We start from the raw sequence: 18,931 nt of genomic DNA, 5'->3' as shown, positions 1-18,931 counted from the left end.
ACAGTGAGGTATAAATAATGAATCTGCTTAAAGTTTTAAATTTTGCTGATAGCCTGTCTTTTTGTTTGAATTGCCTAGTTTGGGGGTAAATTTATTTATTTGTATTTTTCTCCCCCCACCCCCCCCACCCCCCTCCTTAGTTTAGTGGACTTTAATATACAGGATGAGTCTTTTGAGGACTTTTTTTTCTATTTCCTCTGATAGTGTTTTGTAATCATCTTCTAGATTATTTCCTTAATAGAAAGAGTCTATTTCTATATAAGTGATTTGAAACTACTGTAAATAAAAAATAATTAAAAATGAACCTGCTTTAATCACTTGTGGCAAGTATGAAATCTCTCTCCATATATCAAAAAGGTGAGTCTATTGCACTTGTCCATGCTGTGAAAACATCATGGCTAGACCACTGTAATGATTTGTTCTTTGGTTCAAACCAAAAAGAGTTTGCGCCATCTCTAACTAATTCAGACTGCTGTAGCATGAGTGATAGAGGGATTGAAGTGGCATGATCAAATCACACCTTCCTATCAATACGATACTGGCTACCAGTACCTTACAAAGCCACATTTTAAATTCTGTGGGGCCTTTTTATTAAGCTGTGGTACACACTAAAGCATGCGTACTACAGCTAAAAATGCCTTACCGCAGGGAATACTCAAGCACTCCTTTCTAGTTTTGGAATCAGCATGTGCTGCCCACGCAGAGAGTCTGGCGCGGAGAGTGGGCGTGTTCTGTGCTAATCGGTTAGCCCATCTACATTGCCAAGTGCTAACCAATTAGCTCGTGATTAGCATGTGAGCTCTGAGGCCTGGATTCTAAAAAAGACACCATCATTGGCAGATGCCTAAGAAATGGCCACCGATCGCGTGACAATCACGCAATGGCACCATTTATAGAATCACGGGCTTCATGAAAGGTAGGTGCTGGAAATGTAGGTCAAGGTTTTCAAGGCCTACATTTCCGGCGCCTACTTTTCATGTGAATCGCGGCTACGGAGGCATTTTATGATGCTTAATGCTACTTCCAGCATTAGCCATGCCTACAGTGACATTAGGCATCGTAAAGCGTTTCTATAGTCATGATGAAGGCTCCAGTTTTATAGGCACCTACATTTTCCCCCTTAAACGCTTTTAATTTGTTTTTTAATGCTGTATTGCATTTAATTTAGGCACTAGTAGGGCGCCTACCAGCGCCTAACTTAAGGCGCCATTTATAGAACATGGGCCTTACTGCCTACAAAATAGGTGGTGGTAGAAGCTTATGTGCTAATGAGAAAATTAGTGTGTGGACATTAATGCTGGAAATTAAAAAATCAGCCACTTTATCCCCATCCCAGTAAAAATGGCCTTAGCCCTTAGGAATGACCATAAGGACACGTCAAGGCTACTTTTTACAGTGTGGTAAAAGGGCCCCTTTGACTTTCAAGGCTCTCAGTCAAAATGAGCCAGAACACCTCAGTAATACGTTAGCTCTCTACACACCTTTGAGGCCCCAAGAACATTAAAAAAAGCCTTACTGGGTCAGACCAATGGTCCATCTAGCCCAGTATCCCATCTTCGCGGAGGCCAATCCAAGTCACAAGAACATTACTTTCTGCACCTTCATCAAAGGAAATTGCATGATGTAACATCCACTAATGAGCTTTCTCAAAAGTAGCTCTCACACTCTGGAACTCACTCTCACAAAGGCTATACCTAACTCAATACTACTTCTGCATTAGAAAGCAGTTGAAAGCCTGGCTCTTTTCCCTTGCCTTTAACACATGTGGATGGACTGACTGTCCATCCTCTCCACAACTGGACTAGTTTGCTGAACATCTTGGGCCAGATTCTGCAACTGGCGGCAGTATCAGCTGGAACCTCCAAAACTGGTGCCCGTCGCATGTCAATCAAGCACTGTTGCCGATTGCAGAATCACAACCAGGTCAAACACAGGCACTGGAAATGTAGACCAGGGTTTTGAAGGATTACATTTACAGTGCCTATGTTTGATGTGAATCATGTCTGTGGAGGTGCCTACCAGCGCCTAAGGTCATTTCTTGCATTAACTATGCCTCTGTCGACCTTAGGCACTGGTAGGCGCCTCTATATTTGAGAGATATAGGCACCAGCAGACATCTTATCATTTTGTAAATGTGATTTTTGTTGCTTTTAAACAACATGGTCAATTACCATGTCACTTAGAAGCAATTAAACCAATTAAATTAGGCAGTGATAGGGCACCTACCACCACCTATCTTCTGGTGCCGTTTCCAGAATCAGTCAGGGCCCTTGTGACTAAGTTGAGTTCTCCATACCTTATTAAACTAGATATACGGTACTCCCCTGAACTTTGCAGGGGTTCCGTTCTAGGAACCCCTGCAAATTTTGAAAAACCACGAATATGGTTTTTAGGCAGGGGAGACAGGAAAGAGCAGCTGGAGAGGCAGGAGAGGGCAGGCGGAGCGCTGGTGAGTGAAGGAAATCACTCGCTGTATGCTCCGACCACCTCTTCCTGTACTAAAGTCGGGCCTCACCAATCAGGAGCTGCTTTGACACGCAGCTCCTGATTGGTAAGGCCCGACTTTAGTATATCTATGCTTGAATGTTCTCATTTAAACCTATTAAAGAGCTTCATTTCTATTGCTGACATCATGATCATCATATCAGTTATATAAATGTTGTAAAGCGTTGCTTATTAAAAGGGGTTTATTTATACTGTGACAACATAAGAACATAAGAATTGCTGCTGCTGGGTCAGACCAGTGGTCCATCATGCCCAGCAGTGCACTCACGCGGCAGCCCTTAGGTCAAAAACCAGTGCTCTATTTGAGTCTAGCCCTACCTGCATATGTTCTGGTTCAGCAGGAACTTATCTAACCTTTTCATGGATCCCTGGAGGGTGCTTTTCCCTATAACAGCCTCTGGAAGAGCGTTCAAGATTTCTACCATTCTCTGGGTGAAGAAGAACTTCCTTAGGTTTGTATGGAATCTATCCTCTTTTAACTTTAAAGAGTGCCCTCTCATTCTCTCCACCTCGGAGAGGGTGAACAATCTCTCTTTCTCTACTAAGTCTATTCCTTTCAATATCTTGAATGTTTCAATCATGTCCCCTCTCAGTCTCATAAATATCATATCTGTATTATTATATGACTGACCTTCAAGCTGCCTATTATAGGGCCCCTTTTATCAAACCGCAATAGAGCTTTTTACTGCGAGCCAGCAAAGTAAATGCTCTGACGCTCTTTCAATTCCTGAATGTCAGAACATTTTCTTCATCAGCCTGCAGTAAAATGTAGGCCTCAAAAACCCTGGCTTACATTTCCGGTGCCTACCTTTGCCGGAGGCGCGATTCTGTAAACGGTGCCATCATGTGATTGACACACGATAGGTGGCAGCTTTTAAGTCAGCCACCGACAACAGCACCGGTTAGAGAATCTGGCCCTTAATAAATATCAATCAATCAATTACAAATTAATATCTGACACTGATGAAAATGATCATCTATTTCCCACCCCATAACTCTTCCCTGGATTTATTTGTAATATTCATATGAATGAGTCCTTGACAATGTGCATTGTTATACTGACTGATGTTCTTTTTGTCACAAACATAATTCACTATTTCTGGTGACATGCTATTAGGTATAAAACATTTTACATGTTACAGAAGGATTTTATCAGAGAAACAATGATCCATGTTTCTGCACGTGATAACTAAAGGCCTAACCCCACCTTTATAAATTTGATTTCATGAATGGAAAGCTTCCTATGCATCTCTCATATAGATAGACAATTAAAAATATACTGCAATATAGCATTGATTTTTGGCAGGCTTGTTCCATCTTCTCTTCCTTTTCATTTTCTGTAAGCAGTTAAGATATCGCTACATCAGCGAAACCACATAAAGTTCAAACTCTGTGCTCCCCAGCCAAATCACCAATACAAATACAGTAGCCACTGACAGGTCTTTGAAGAAGAATCTCAGAAATTTACCTCTCCCAAGATAGCAATTGTTCAATGCATCACAGAATTTTTCCTTTTGTTTATGAATGCAAGTGAAATTGATAGCTTTCCAATAGATTTCTTTAGTGGTTTTCTGGCTGAGTTTCCTTGCCATTTTTGTCCTGCCTTTTTAAATTTTATTTATAAATTTTATCTAATATGATCACTAAAGGGCTTTAGAAAGTAAGTTTGCTGGAATACTAGCTTCATTAAATTAAAAGAGCCTGATTTTTAGATCTATTTGTATATGTAGCGGTGTTATACATTTAAGTTGTGCTACTGAATACAGGTTTATGCAGTGGCCAAGGATGACCCAGTGTTTAGGCTTGATTAGATAGGTGTCTTAGGTCTAGATTCACAAAGCAAACCGATTGTGTACTTATTGGTTTGCATGCGACCCCTTTACAATCAAATTTCCCTCCGACCCCATTCACTAACCTCTCCAGCGATCCGCTTCAAATCCGTGCATGCATATGAGGAGAAACACATGCAAAGTAGGCAGGGACGCGATTCACAACACACATTTCACGATCCGACTGGGCTGGCCGATCAACTCCAAAAGCGACTGCCGGGGACCAGTCGCAGATCTTCTTTTCCCACTCTCCAGCCCGCCCTACTTTCTGCTGCCACGATCTCGCTGTTTCAGGGGCTGCAGAAGCCCTGGGGCCAGGGACGGACTAGAGGCTCATGAATAAAAGATGTCACAGTGCATGGCCAGCAGTCAAAGAACCTTTATTGCAATGACTGGACCAAAATGAGCTAGGATGTGATGTAACAGCAAATGAAATGTAAGGTACCAGATCCCAGCTCTGGTTCTAGTTGAACTGAAGTCCGAAAACAAACTGCTAAGCCATAAAAGAGAACCTGGAAAATAGAGATCACAATAATGAAACTCCAAAATTCCTCTTGCCACCCAGACTGATCTCTGCTGCCTTCCCTGCAGTGCAAGCCTGCAGGTTTAAAGCGGGGCTGCACACCGCAGAGCAACCCCTTTAAACCCGCGGGCTTGCACTGCAGAGAAAGCGGCAGAGAGCAGGAGATTTTGGGCAGCAATATTGGCTGGAAGGAGAGAGCCAGCCCATGCGAAGGAAAAAGTGTTTTTTTAAAAAAAAATTCACGGCTGGACGGGCATGCGCAAACCATTTACAGATGGTCTGCGCAAACCATTTACAGATGGTCTGCGCATGCATTGAGATCGCACAACAGCGATCTGTGCCAGCAGATGAGGGCGTTCATCCGATCACCCCCATCTGCATATTTTAGTTTGAAGAATTCATCGGACTTGCCCGGATCGGGTCCGATCGGGCAGGTTCGTGAATCCAGCCCTTAATCAGCAGCATCCTGGGGGGGGGGGGGTTAACATCAAAAGCAGTTACAGTGAAAGCAAAACAATAGGTCTTGACAACCATACAAACTGAAAGAAACAACGGGATACTTTATTAGCAGGGATGGGCAGTTTTCAAATAACTTCTCTCATTTACCACAGTTGTCATTTATACTGCTGCCATCACTCCCAGCCCTGTAGTTTTCAATGTTTTTTCTTCATTCTGTATCCCACCTCTTCCACCTATTTATCCAGCTTCTGGACTTACTTCATGCATCTGACAAAGTGGACTCTGGTCCTCCAAAGCTCAAGCCTCAATAAATTGGCTACATCACTCGAAGCCCAAATGATGAAGTTACGACTGTTTTATTTTGGTCACACCACCAGAAAGATCATTGGAGAAGGGCATCATGTTTGGGAAGATCAAAGGAACCAGGCGAAGAGGGACATGGCAAACAGATTTGCAACAGCGTGGATATCCTCAAAGGAGTAGACAAAATGAGACTTGAAATTAAAAGGAGCTAGATGGGGTGATGGGGAGTGAGACCCTGATGTGTACAGATTGGAAGAGGGACCCTGGGTGATAGGGCCAGATTCAAAAAATTGTGCTCAGAAATCAGGACTGGAAAAAATTGACACTATTTTATAAAGGATATTCTGGGTTGAACACACTTTATAGAACAGCTCAACTTTGAGTGCTAGGATTTATATCTGCTGAAACTCGGTGTAAATCTTGACTGCACTGCACTCAAATTTTCAGAACGCCCCTGATTTCACCCATGTCCCTCCCATGGTACATACCCTTCTGGATTGCACATGGTGGGATTTAGGCACCCAATTTTATAGATGTGTGCACAAATCCTAATTAATGCCAAGTATCATTAATAATTAATTGGTAACATCCAATTATTGATTGTTAATGGCTCATTAGTTTGTGTGCGCATATCAAGATTGTGCCCAAATTTGGGTGACCTTTGTTGAAACCGGGGTATACTGTCTCAAGATGGTGAAACAATGTATCAAGGTGGAGACTAAATCCAGAAGGGTGACAGGCTGCATAAAGAGAGGCATAGCCAGAAGAAAAGGTTTTAATGCCCCTGAAGTTGTTGGTGAGGCCCCACTTGGAGTATTATGTTCAGGTTTAGAGGCCAAACATAAAGAGGTAGATTCAGTAAATGGCACCCAAATGAGGGCACCCAAAAACAGCACAGAGTACTATTCTATAAAGGGCATGCTCCCTTTATAGAATTGTACTAACCTAAGAACATAAGAATTGCCATATTAGGACAGACCGAAGTGTCATCCCAGATCCCAGGTACCTAGCTAGATTCCAAGTAGTGAAACAGATTTTATGCTGCTTATCCTAGGAATAAGCAGTAGATTTCCCCAAGCCATCTCAATAATGGCCTATGGACTTCTCTTTTAGGAAATGATCCAAAACTTTTTTAAACCCTGCTAAGCTAACTGCTTTCACCACATTCTCTCAGTTTTTGTAGAGTTGGTGCTTTATTATTAAAATCAGATTTTATCCCTTGGTCTCTGGAATTTCTTTGGTACACCGCTACTTTTTTTGGATCCTTTTTACATGGGGTTCTGTTTTTCCTTACTTGGTTCTATGCCTAAATGCTGCATAGATCCATATATACCAGATTGCACTACTATTCTATATAGGAAAGTCGGTACTTATTTTCCTTTATAGAATAGAGTCCTATTAGGCACCCTCCAATCCACTAACTGTTAAGTGCCCTATTATAGAATTGCACTGATAATTTATTTAAAAAATGTATGCACCGCCTGAGGAGTGGTAGACCCTGATCGATTTTCAGAGGGTTGTGTTCGTGAGGAGCAAGCTAAATTAAACGTAGACAAAGCGATGGAGCCAGATGGTGTACATCCGAGGGTGCTGAAGGAACTTAGGGAAGTTCTGGTGGCTCCACTGACTGACCTTTTCAATGCTTCTCTAGAGTCGGGAGTTGTATTGGAGGACTGGAGAAGGGCAGATGTGGTCCCTCGCCACAAAAGTGGAAGTAAGGAAGAGGTAGGAAATTACAGGCCAGTAAGTCTGACTTCTGTGGTAAGCAAATTAATGAAAACACTTTTAAAACAGAGAATAGTGAAGTTTCTGGAATCTAGTAGATTACAGGACCAGAGGCAACAGGGATTCACTAGAAGTAGGTCTTGTCAGACAAATCTGAGCAATTTCTTTTACTGGGTGTCCAGAGAATTGGATAGAGGATATGCGCTAGATGTGGTGTATTTAGATTTTAGCAAAGCCTTTGAAAGTGTTCCACACAGACGTCTAATAAATAAACTGAGTGCCCTCGGAATGGGCCCCAAAGTAATGGGCTGGGTCAAGAACTGGTTGAATGGAAGATGACACGGGGTAGTGGTCAATGGAGATCGCTCTGAGGACAGGGATGTTACCTATGATGTGCCTCAAGGTTCTGTTCTTGGGCCTGTTCAACATTTTATAAGCGATATTGCTGAAGGGTTGTCAGGTAAGATTTGACACTTTGCAGATGATACCAAAATCTGCAATAGAGTAAACACCCAGGATGGTGTGAATAACATGAAGAAAGAGCTGGCAAAGCTCGAAGAATGGTCTGAAATTTGGCAGCTAAAATTTAATGCTAAGAAATGCAAAGTCATGCATTTGGGCTGCAAAAACCCAAAGGAATGGTACAGTATAGGGGATGAAGAACTTATGTGCACGACACAAGAGCAGAATTTGGCCAAACGTTGGACTGATCTTAAGGTGGCCAAACAGGTTGAAAAGGTGATGATGAAAGCTAGAAGGATGCTAGGGTGTATAGAAGAGGTATGGCCAGTAGGAAAAAGGAGGCATTGATGCCCCTATATAAGATTCTGTTGAGACTTCATTTAGAATATTGTTTACAATTCTGAAGGCCACACCTTCTAAAAGATATAAAAAGGATGGAGTCGGCCCAGAGGAAGGCTACTAAAATGGTGCGTGGTCTTCGTCATAAGGCATATAGGGAAAGACTTAAAGATCTCAATATGTATTCTTTGGAGGAAAGGTGGAAGAGGGGAGATATGATAGAGACATTTAAATACCTACGTGGCATAAATGTGCATGAGTCATCTCTTTCATTTGAAAGGAAGCTCTGGAATGAGGGGACATAGGATGAAGTTAAGAGGTGATAGGCTCAGGAGTAATCTAAGGAAATACTTTTTTACAGAAAGGGTAGTAGAACAGTCTCCCAGAAGAGGTGGTAGAGACAGAGACCACGTCTGAATTCAAGGAAGCATGGGATAGGCATTTTGCACAGAGCAATCAAGTTTTTTTTTTTATTATTTATTTATGAGATTTTCCATTTTAATACAAGCATTACTTTATACAATGCAAAAGATCCAATAATAGTATTCAACTAAATTTATAAAGAAAATATAATATCTTATTTAGTCCACAATTTGAAACCACAATTAAAAGGTCAAGAAAAGAAATATCTAAATATAATCACAAATCAACTAATCAAGGTCACGGCATTAGCTTCCCCAATTACAGCCAGCTGGCAGGTCATACATTACTAGGCATGGTTACCATTTTCTCCTTTGATTCAATAAATTCCAAAAGTTGTTTGGGCTCAAAAAAAAGAAAATTTTTATCTTGTAGAGATACATAACACTTTGCAGGAAATTTAACAAGAAAAGTAGCCCCCAGAGCCAGGGTCCTTGACCTCAAGGACAAGAACTCCTTCCTACGTCTCTGGGTCCTCTGAGCTAAATCTGGAAAAACTCATACATTAGAACCCAAAAACTTATCATTTATATGTCGGAAATACATACGAAGAATAAATTCCCTGTCACTCTCCAAGGCTAAAGTCAACAACATGGTAGTTCTTTGAGTGACAACCTCAAGGGAATTTTCCAGAAATGAAGACAAATTTAAGCCCTCAGCTTTATCCACTGGGGTTTCTGTAGGTGTGGATTCCCCTTGTGTTGTCCTTAAATTCAAATAGTAAGCTCTAACAATTGGAGGTAAATTTTCTGATGGGATGGCTAAAGTCTCTCGGAAATATTTCCTAGCCATCTCAACTGGTGAAATAATAGGACATTTAGGAAAATTCAAAAATCTTAAATTATTTTTCCTCAGTTGGTTTTCGAAATTTTCCATCTTGCGGGAAACATAAGATCTTTCCTTAACCAATTCTACTTGAATCTTTTTTACTTCACTCAAATTGTTTTCCTGTTTCTCCAACCTTTCAGTAACATTAGTGAGAAGCACCCCTTGTTGTTCCACCTTGGAGAAAACAGTTCCATAATCTGTCTTAATTGTAGATAAAGTCAATTTGAGATTGGAATCCATGACTGATATGGCCTGCCATAGCGCCTCCATGTCTATCTTATCTGGTTTCTTCATCTCCCCAAAACAGATAGTATTCCCTCCCGAGGCACCTCTCACCTCTTCTTCTAAAATGCAGGGGGATTCTTGGTGGTTTCCGTCTCCTCCTTCCAGTGAAAGGCTTGATAGGGATGTCCCTCCAATGCTGGAATCACTCTCTCCCTCTCGGGGCTGTCGGTTTCCAGGCAGTCCCTGCACTTGTGCACTTCCGGGTTGGGGAGGAACCAGCCTCTGGTCCGGACTTAGAGTAGTCCGACTCTCTGCGCTGAGGTCCGCCGAAAAATCCGGGTTGCCTCCCGAAGTAGCTGGGGTCGCCTCACCCATGCGAGCAAAAGCGCTCGTTATCGAAGTCTGAATCAACCGTTGAAGGGGTTCAGCCGCCGGAGGGACAACGCGGGAAACTCCTTTTCTCTTCCCCATATCACCGCCAGAGAAGAGACAACAACTCAGATTCAGATACGAACGAGCGGAGAGCTCGCTCAGGCGTCCGCTCCCGACGCCATCTTGATCTCAGCCCCAGAGCAATCAAGTTTAATTTGTGGCAGGGAAGAGATGATCAATGGATTTTGGATGGACATATAATTTGGGGGAAGGCAGGAGAGGGGAGATATAATAAAAACATTTAAATATCTATATGTGGCATAAATACACAGTTGAAAGGAAACTCCAGAGTAAAAGGGCAAGGGATGAAGTTAAGAGGTGATAGGCTCAGAAATAATCTAAGGAAATGCCTTTTTACAGAAAGGGTAGTAAATGCGTGGAACAGTCTCCCAGAAGAGGTGATTGAGACAGAGACTGTGTCTGAATTCAAGAAAGTGTGGGATGGGCACGTGGGATCTGTTAGAGAGGACGAGATAATGGTTACTGCAGATGGGCAAACTGGATGGGCCATTCAGCCTTTATCTGTCATCCTGTTTCTATATTTCTAAATACCTAGGTGGTTCACAAGCAACATGCATATTAAACATATCAAAACAAACAATCAGCCAAATTAAACACAACAATCAAAATGCATGTCACTGCAATACCCTCGGGTCCTGCCCCAGATTTTATAACATGGTTTTAGAAATCTTAAATTATGAACAAGTTATTTTCTTTTCCTACTTTACCCAAAAATAGCACAAAAAATGTATTGCCCCCAATTGCAGATTAAAAATATGCCAAAGAATTGGTATAAAATCTTTGCAATAGCACAACACACACTTTTCACAAGGGACTCAAATCAATGGTTTATTCTTCCAAAGATAGCAAACCGTCTACTACCTTGGTATACCCTCATGCATACATATTCATATAACGTTCTTAAGGATCCTCAGCGGCACCACTTAGGGCTCAATTCAATCTCATTGCCCTAAGCTTTATGTGTCAAATCTTCATCGGGTCCTATCTTAGCTTAATTGTATCATTTTTGTATGTCATTTTTTACTTTTGTTAAAGTTTTTGTATTGATTTAATTAATTCTATTTTTCAAAAAGCGATACTTAGCTCTTTAACTTGTGGTCTCTGGCCCAGGGATTGTCATACCGACATGTTTCGCTATATATTAGCTTTATCAAGGAACTTCCCCTAGAGAACAACAAAAGTATATATTAAATGGTATACGTTATTATAGCCCTCTAAGTGCCCCAAGTATATATAAAAGAGACACGAAAACAGCAGTTCGTTTTTTACCAGATATTCAATCGCCAGCAACCCGACCACTCTACCTATAGAGATGGCGGCGGCGTTCTTGACAGCAGTTAAATAATGCCGAGCCCGAGTCCACTGTACACCCGTGATTATGTGGCAACAGCGTCACGAGCCGGCCTGCCGGTTTTAAAGGGATAGTAACACTTTTACTGGAATAGTAAATTCTGTATTACTGCTGTCAAGAACGCCGCCGCCATCTCTATAGGTAGAGTGGTCGGGTTGCTGGCGATTGAATATCTGGTAAAAAACGAATTGCTGTTTTCGTGTCTCTTTTATATATACTTGGGGCACTTAGAGGGCTATAATAACGTATACCATTTAATATATACTTTTGTTGTTCTCTAGGGGAAGTTCCTTGATAAAGCTTATATATAGCGAAACATGTCGGTATGACAATCCCTAGGCCAGAGACCACAAGTTAAAGAGCTAAGTATCGCTTTTTGAAAAATAGAATTAATTAAATCAATACAAAAACTTTAACAAAAGTAAAAAATGACATACAAAAATGATACAATTAAGCTAAGATAGGACCCGATGAAGATTTGACACGTAAAGCTTAGGGCAATGAGATTGAATTGAGCCCTAAGTGGTGCCGCTGAAGATCCTTAAGAACGTTATATGAATATGTATGCATGAGGGTATACCAAGGTAGTAGACGGTTTGCTATCTTTGGAAGAATAAACCAAAGAATTGGTATAGGCTTCTAAAGATATTCAGCCCCCTTCAGAGTCTAGTGCTCCTTATGTTGAAAGGATACAAAAATTAGTGTATAACTGAAGGCTCTATGACCAAAAGTCATCTACAGTGATTGCAGTATGGCCATTGTAGCCTGAAAGCATTTTATGCTATGTTGTTCACAGACATTGATGAATGTGGGACTGGAAGGCACAGCTGCGCCAATGACACTGTTTGCTTCAACTTGGATGGTGGTTATGACTGCCGGTGTCCACATGGGAAAAACTGCACAGGAGATTGTATCCATGAAGATAAAGTCAAGCACAATGGGCAGATTTGGGTATTGGAAAATGATAGATGCTCTGTCTGCTCATGCCAGGTAGGTACAGGTATTATTTTTTTTCCTGCATGGTTCCGATTAAAGGATGGTTGATCAAAGGCTTGTTGAGTTAAACTGAAGATACTAAATACTTATATATAAAAATGGTTTCTCAACACTGAAAGTTAAGCGGTTTTCCGTTCTCAATATAATTGCAGTATTGTTCCCCCCTATTGTTCTATGAAACTCATGAGGTATGAACACTCAAATGTTAGCAACGTGATAATTCTATTAAGTGCAAATAAGCAGGATTTTAAAAAGATCCTTGGGACTCACAAAAGTGGTCAAACTGCAAAATACATAAAATATTCAAAACCACATCGCAACAAGCATGGTGTGCTGGGAGGATGTTGGGTATTTTAAGTGATTCACACAAAAGTATGAGTGCCTACTGCATCGTCCATCTATATGCATCTGTTTGCACATTGTACAAAGAAACCGTTTCATACTAGAGTTGGAAAGGGGGAAAAAGAAGTAAGATGGCACTGGAGTTAGGTCAAAGAAGAGTGGTAGGGTGGCGGAAGAACCTGAGCTCCATCACCAGCGATGGAGGAGAGTTGGCAGTAAAGAGAGCAGCATGATTGTAGGAATGCCTGGCCACCTTCCAGATGTTCAAAAGAGCCAGTCTAGGGGATGAACAGAGCAGTTTAGGGTTAATTAGACATCTAGGAAAACCCGGACATGTCCTGTTTTTCGAGGACTGTCTGTGTGCCTGGATGTTGTTGTTTTTTTAAATGGGGGAGTCTGCCTGGGTTTAGCCGGCTCTCCTGACTCCCCCACCTGCCTCCTCCCCTGGCCCAAATGCTGTAATTGACTCTTCAGGCACCCGGCAGCAGCACTAAGGTAAGCCTGCTACCTCTGGCACTTTTAGGCAGGGGTCCCCAAAGTCCCTCCTTGAGGGCTGAATCCAGTCGGGTTTTCAGGATTTCCCCAATGAATATGCATTGAAAGCAGTGCATGCACATAGATCTCATGCATATTCATGGGACTTTGGGGACCCCTGCTTTTAGGTATATCAATAATGATCTCTACTGAGGTTAAAGGGCTCATAATAATAATTTTTAAAAAAAGTCTAAATAGTGGCCTAAATCGGTACTTGGACAATCAAAATGCCAGATCATCCAAGTACTGATAATCAAAGTTGGTTATAGACGTATCTAAAACCAGCTTAGGCCTTTCCCCTGCCTCTAAACGCATAGAGCGAAAAGAGGCGTTTTTAGAGGAGAGGAAAGGGCGGGAGGCGGGCCAACCTAAACTTAGTCGTACAGCAGTTTAACCAAAAGTTTGAACAGGTTGCCTAGTTGGCACTTATACATTTTGACTTAGACCAAGTCAAAACGGTATAAGTGCCAAAAAGGGGCCGCTGAGCTGATCGCGGCTGCCGTAGCGGCCCCAGCAACCTGCCCACCCCCCACCGCAACGACTGCAGCAGGAGAAATGCCTCATCTCCCCTGCCGCGATCCTCCCCCTGAAATGCCGTGGTTCGGGGGAGGGGGGGATCGCCATCAAGGCAGGAGATTATGCCCCTCTAAGCATTTGGGTGTCCTTGTAGATTCCTGCTTGCCATTTAGAAGCCATGTCCAAGTAATGATCCAGAAAATATTTTTTAAACTACGTCTGTTGAGCAATCTTAGACCGTATTTGTCAGGCAGTACTTTTAAGATCGTTTTGCAGACAGTTGTTTTATCAGGTTTTAATTACTGTAATCTAGTCCTTGTGGACATAGCAGCCTCAATGCTGTGTGTTTTGCAGGTTGCACAAAATTTAGTTGTCCGAACACTCTTCAGAATACTATATAAAATTGTATTGGCTGAAATTAGAGTACCGGATACGTACTGTTGACAGTTTATCGCTGTGTATATAGACTAGCACCAAAGTGCCTAGTGGATAGTATTCTGCCATATGTTCTGCTCCAAAAGTTGCGTTCTGTGGATCGCACTGACCTGTATATTCCCCCTGTCAAGCAATTGAGGCTGAAAGTGTCCAGGACAAGTATGTTTTCCTTATAGGCCCTCAAGCATGGAATGAGATTCCGATGTACATATGTCAGCAGGAAAATCTGTGTAATTTTAAGAAATTATTGAAGTAGTATTTATTTTGTAAGATGAAGTATGGGAATTGAGCCCTTTGTGGTAAATGTGAGCTCTGGTCGCTGATGTGTTTTTCTATTGTCTGTGTTCAGTTTGTAATGTATGTATTGATATTTTTATTATTATGTAAGTATTTGTTGTGATCCACTTCGTATAAAGCGGGTTACAAATAAACAAACTATAAGCTATATTTCGTAATACTGTGCTACTTATCAAGTTGGACTTTGAAGCATTTGTGGGATAACTCAGTAGAAATTCCTTTATCCCAAGACTTTACATTGCAGTGACATCTCTTTCACTATTAAGCAAATGCATCTTTACTCTCAGGTTCAGCTATGCTATAACAGTGAGAGAAACTCCACAACTGCAGCAAGTGTGCTCTGCCTATGAACCTCCTCCTTCTTTGTCTTTCCAGAATGGATATGTGATGTGTCGACGGATGGTATGTGACTGTGAAAACCCAACTGTAGACCTCTTTTGCTGTCCCGAATGTGATCCAAGGCTTACTAGTCAATGTATACATCAAAATGGGGAGGTCACATACAACAGTGGAGATACTTGGGTACAAAACTGTCAGCAGTGCCGATGCTTGGTAAGTTTTTTTTCTATATATTAAACACATTTCCCAAACAATGAAATAAAATAAAATCTCTAACATAGTGCTGTTTTTATTCTATAAAAGTTTTAAGATAAAGGTGCAGCCACATTTTCCTGAACCTGGTGAAGATATTCAGAATTACATCCCCCACCAACTTTTTAAAATTTGAGTTCAATTTAGTTGTGAGGGTAAGTGCTAGTTCTCCTCAGGACCTACCAGGGTCATACAATCTGTCAGTCAAGGCAGAGATATGGAAGCCTGTAGTCCCATGGCATCTGTAGACATAGGAGACATTTTTTCAAAATGACTGGTGATGCTGAAGGCGGTACAAATTACCAAGTTCAGGTAAAGGAAATTAAAGCATGGTGGACAACTAGTCAGGCTAACTTTAAATGAAGAACATAGTAGATGGTTCGCACCCAGGGAGGACTTGTGGGTAAAAGAAAGCTAGGGGCAGCCCTGTAAGTCCCACCAGTTTCTCTTCCTCCCCAACCCCAACTCATCACCTCAGTTTCACTTCCTACTCCAAGCCCATCTACACTACACTCAGGCTATGCCTTCCAGTCTACCCTGGCCCATCTATACAGCCCATATTCTTTCCCTCTCAATCCCAGTCAGTCCTAAGTAGTCCGTATTTCCTACCTAACCTGTACACACAATACTTTTTTTTTTTCTCTCAGACCATTCTACTCTATTTCTCAGTCCCTCCCTGTCCACGGCTATTTTAAGCCCTGAAAGCCCCCCTTAAGCTTTACCTGGTGGTCTAGCGGGTTTTCAGGCAGGAGTGATCTTCCCACGCTCCTGCCCCGTGCAGATCGCTCACAGGAAATGGCTCGAGAGACTACGGGAGCCCAAGGCAGCCATTTCCTGTGAGCGATCTGCACGGGGCAGGAGCGTGGGAAGATCGCTCCTGCCTGAAAACCCGCTAGACCACCAGGTAAGGCTTAAGGGGGGGCTTTCAGGGCTTAAAATATTCAGGGGAAGCGGGGGTTAGGGGCAGAACCGGCCCAAATATTATTCACGGATTTTTAATATTTGTGGGCCGGCTCTGCCCCTAACCCCCACGAATACAGAGGGGGAAGTGTAGTCAAGGAGACCTAGGACTATGGATTGGACCATGAGCTGGAATTGTTTTCTGTCGAAGAATTTTCAAACTTGCCTTAGGTTTCTCATGACTGTGAATGATTTCTGTATTGTTTTGTTGATTTGTGGTTGCATGGTGCAGCATCTGTCTAACGTCATTCCCAGAAGTTTTAGAGTGGGTTGAATGGGGTATGTGATTGAGTTTATTACTAGGTTTGTTATGGTTGGGTTTTATTTTTTTTCGAGATGTATGAATTTTGTTTTGTCTGAGTTCAGTTTTAATTTGTGGTTTTTCATCCATGTTGCCACTGTTTCTAGAGTTCTATGTAGTGTGTCTGTCATGGTGGGTGCTGGCTGATCAAAGGGTAGGAGAATGGTGATGTCATCTGCATAGCTATAGGAGGTTAAGCCTATTTTGTCTAGGCAGGCACCAAGGGATGCAATGTAGAGATTGAAGAGGGTTGGGGATAATGGCGATCCTTGGGGTATGCCACAGGGGTTGGACCATGGTTCTGATTTTTCATTGTTTGTCTTTACTCTGTAGGTCCTGGATTGTAGGAATCCTTGAAACCATGTGTGTACTTTGCCTGTGATTCCTATTGTATCTAGTATTTATAGCAGGATGTCGTGGTCTACCAGGTCAAATGCTGCGGTGAGATCTAGTTGTATAATCAGCATTTTTTTTGCCTGTGCTGAGGTGTTGTCTACCTATGTCCAGAATCCCTAATAATGTCTCAGTGCTGAAGTTGGTTCTGAATCCAGACTGTGTAGGGTGGAACATGTGGTTTTCTAGGTAGTTGGTGAGGAGTTTAGCTATGAGGCCTTCCATTAGCTTAACATATAGTGGAATTGAGGCTATGGGTCTATAATTGGATGGTTGATCTGTTGCTCCTTTTGGGTCTTATAAGATCAGGGTGACAATGATTTCGGAGAGGTCTTGTGGGAAAAGGCCATCTGTGAGCATAGTTTGTATCCATTGCATGAGGAGAGTGCGGAATTTTAGGCTGGAGGTTTTTAATAGGTATGGTCATATGGAGGTCGCAAGCTGCATGGCTGTATTTTTTATATAGTTTGTTGAGGTCGGACCATTGTATTGTGGAGAAGTGAGACCAGGTTCTATCTGCTGCAGCTGATTCTTTTTCGGAGGGGGGGGGCATTGTGATCTCTTCTAGGTGGGTTGGGGTTCCTGCAAAGTTTGTCCTGGTAGTTGTAATTTTGATTTTAAAGTATTCAGCTAAAAGAGTGGCTGAAGGGAGAGGGTTGTCATTTTTGGCTAGGTAGGATTTGGTGTCTGTGAGTTCTTTTAGTAGTTGATATAGTTTTTTGTGTCTTGGGCTTCTATGCCTATTTGGTTTGTGTAGTATGTCTTTCTTTTTTCTTTTAGTTTTAGTTTGTATTGTTGGTTTAGTTTTTTTCCATGCTGCTCTTGTGTGTTCTTGGTTACTTTTTCTCCATTTTCATAGCTTATACAGTGGTACCTTGGATTACGAGCATAATCCGTTCCAGGAGCATGCTCGTAATCCAAAATGCTCGGTTTTCAAAGCGAGTTTCCCCAAAGGAAATAATGGAAACTCGCTTTGATACGTTTCCCCCCCCCCGAGAACCAGCATTACTCCCCCCGAAGGCCCCCCCCTGCAATCTGGCCCCCTCCCTCTGCGATCCGCCCCCCCCCCCCCCGTTGTGATTGGGCACCCCCCTGCCGCGATTGGGCACCCCCCCCCCCCCCGCCGCTTCTTACAGTCATCTGGGCACCGGCACCGGCATGTCCTGTGCTTGGTGCTGGTGCCCGAAGATTGTCCTCCTCTTCTGCTGGGCCTTGAGCATCTGCGTATGCTCAAGGCCTGCGAGTTCGCGGGATCAAATTACATCCCTGCTGCATCAGGGAAAAGCCTTTCTAGCTACGCTTATCTGGGCTGTAAACCTACTCCTGGCGGATTTAGAGAAAAGAATTGTCTTTCTCTTTGAGAAAACCCTGAATGGGTGAAACTCCATAATCTAAAGCTTGTCCCTGTTTATATAATTATATAAGAATAAAAGAAAAAAATTATTCTCAGTGTCATTTTGGCTCATATTAAAGGTTAAAACAGCCATTTTGAGGCTGGAGTCACAATAGGTAGGGGTCACTCCAGGTCGTAAGACCTCATTGGGACTCGATTTGCCTTTGGGGAAGGGAAAACGGGAGGATCAAGACCAGGGAGGCCCAGAAACCCTTACATCACTATCTGGAAGTTAACCAGTCACAAGCCGACCCAGTTGGCACTGCAGCTAAAGTTAGGACAACCTTTTTGCTGTCTTAACTGTAGCCAGTTGCTTAACTGAATAGCGTTATGAATATTGCCACTAACTGGTTATCTCTGCCCAAGCTCTGCCTATGGTAGGGTGACCAACTGTTGGCCATGAATTTTAGGGAGATTTAGTCATGACAAATTTATAGCAGTGTGATATCACTCCAGCAAATGTTCATGGAATGGATAATATTAAACAATAAAAACATTCTATATAATATATAGGTCCCAATATATAATAGAATATAAATTTACAAATCTGCATGTTTCTTTGTCCTAACCTGTATTTGTCCACTGATGCTGCAGAACTAAGCTGATCGGATTCCAAAAAATTAGCTCATTAGCTCTCTCATAAAGGAGTTCCCTGGAAATAAGGAAGAGTTGGTCACCCTAGCCAAATATGTTGCAAACTTTTAAAGCTGTGGCACACCAATCTCAGGGCTGTGGCTGGAGGGCACCCGGT

General features: G+C 42.3%; 2 protein-coding genes across 3 annotated transcripts in view; one reads left to right on the top strand and one right to left on the bottom strand.

Annotated features, from left to right (window-relative positions):
• The window catches only part of TMEM117 (transmembrane protein 117), a 649,075-nt gene that overhangs the window by 137,611 nt on the left and 492,533 nt on the right, over positions 1-18,931 (bottom strand). The window lies entirely within an intron of this gene.
• Positions 1-18,931, top strand: part of NELL2 (neural EGFL like 2) — a 648,388-nt gene that overhangs the window by 618,426 nt on the left and 11,031 nt on the right. For both annotated transcript variants that reach the window (XM_033959423.1, XM_033959422.1), the window contains 2 exons: positions 12,219-12,412; positions 14,918-15,094. In XM_033959423.1, coding sequence (XP_033815314.1) covers positions 12,219-12,412; positions 14,918-15,094 — 371 coding nt within the window. The remainder of the gene's footprint in view (positions 1-12,218; positions 12,413-14,917; positions 15,095-18,931) is intronic.

Source organism: Geotrypetes seraphini, chromosome 9 (assembly GCF_902459505.1).
Source record: "Geotrypetes seraphini chromosome 9, aGeoSer1.1, whole genome shotgun sequence".
In the NCBI taxonomy this organism is placed as follows: domain Eukaryota; kingdom Metazoa; phylum Chordata; class Amphibia; order Gymnophiona; family Dermophiidae; genus Geotrypetes; species Geotrypetes seraphini.
This window is presented reverse-complemented; position numbering and strand designations above follow the sequence as displayed.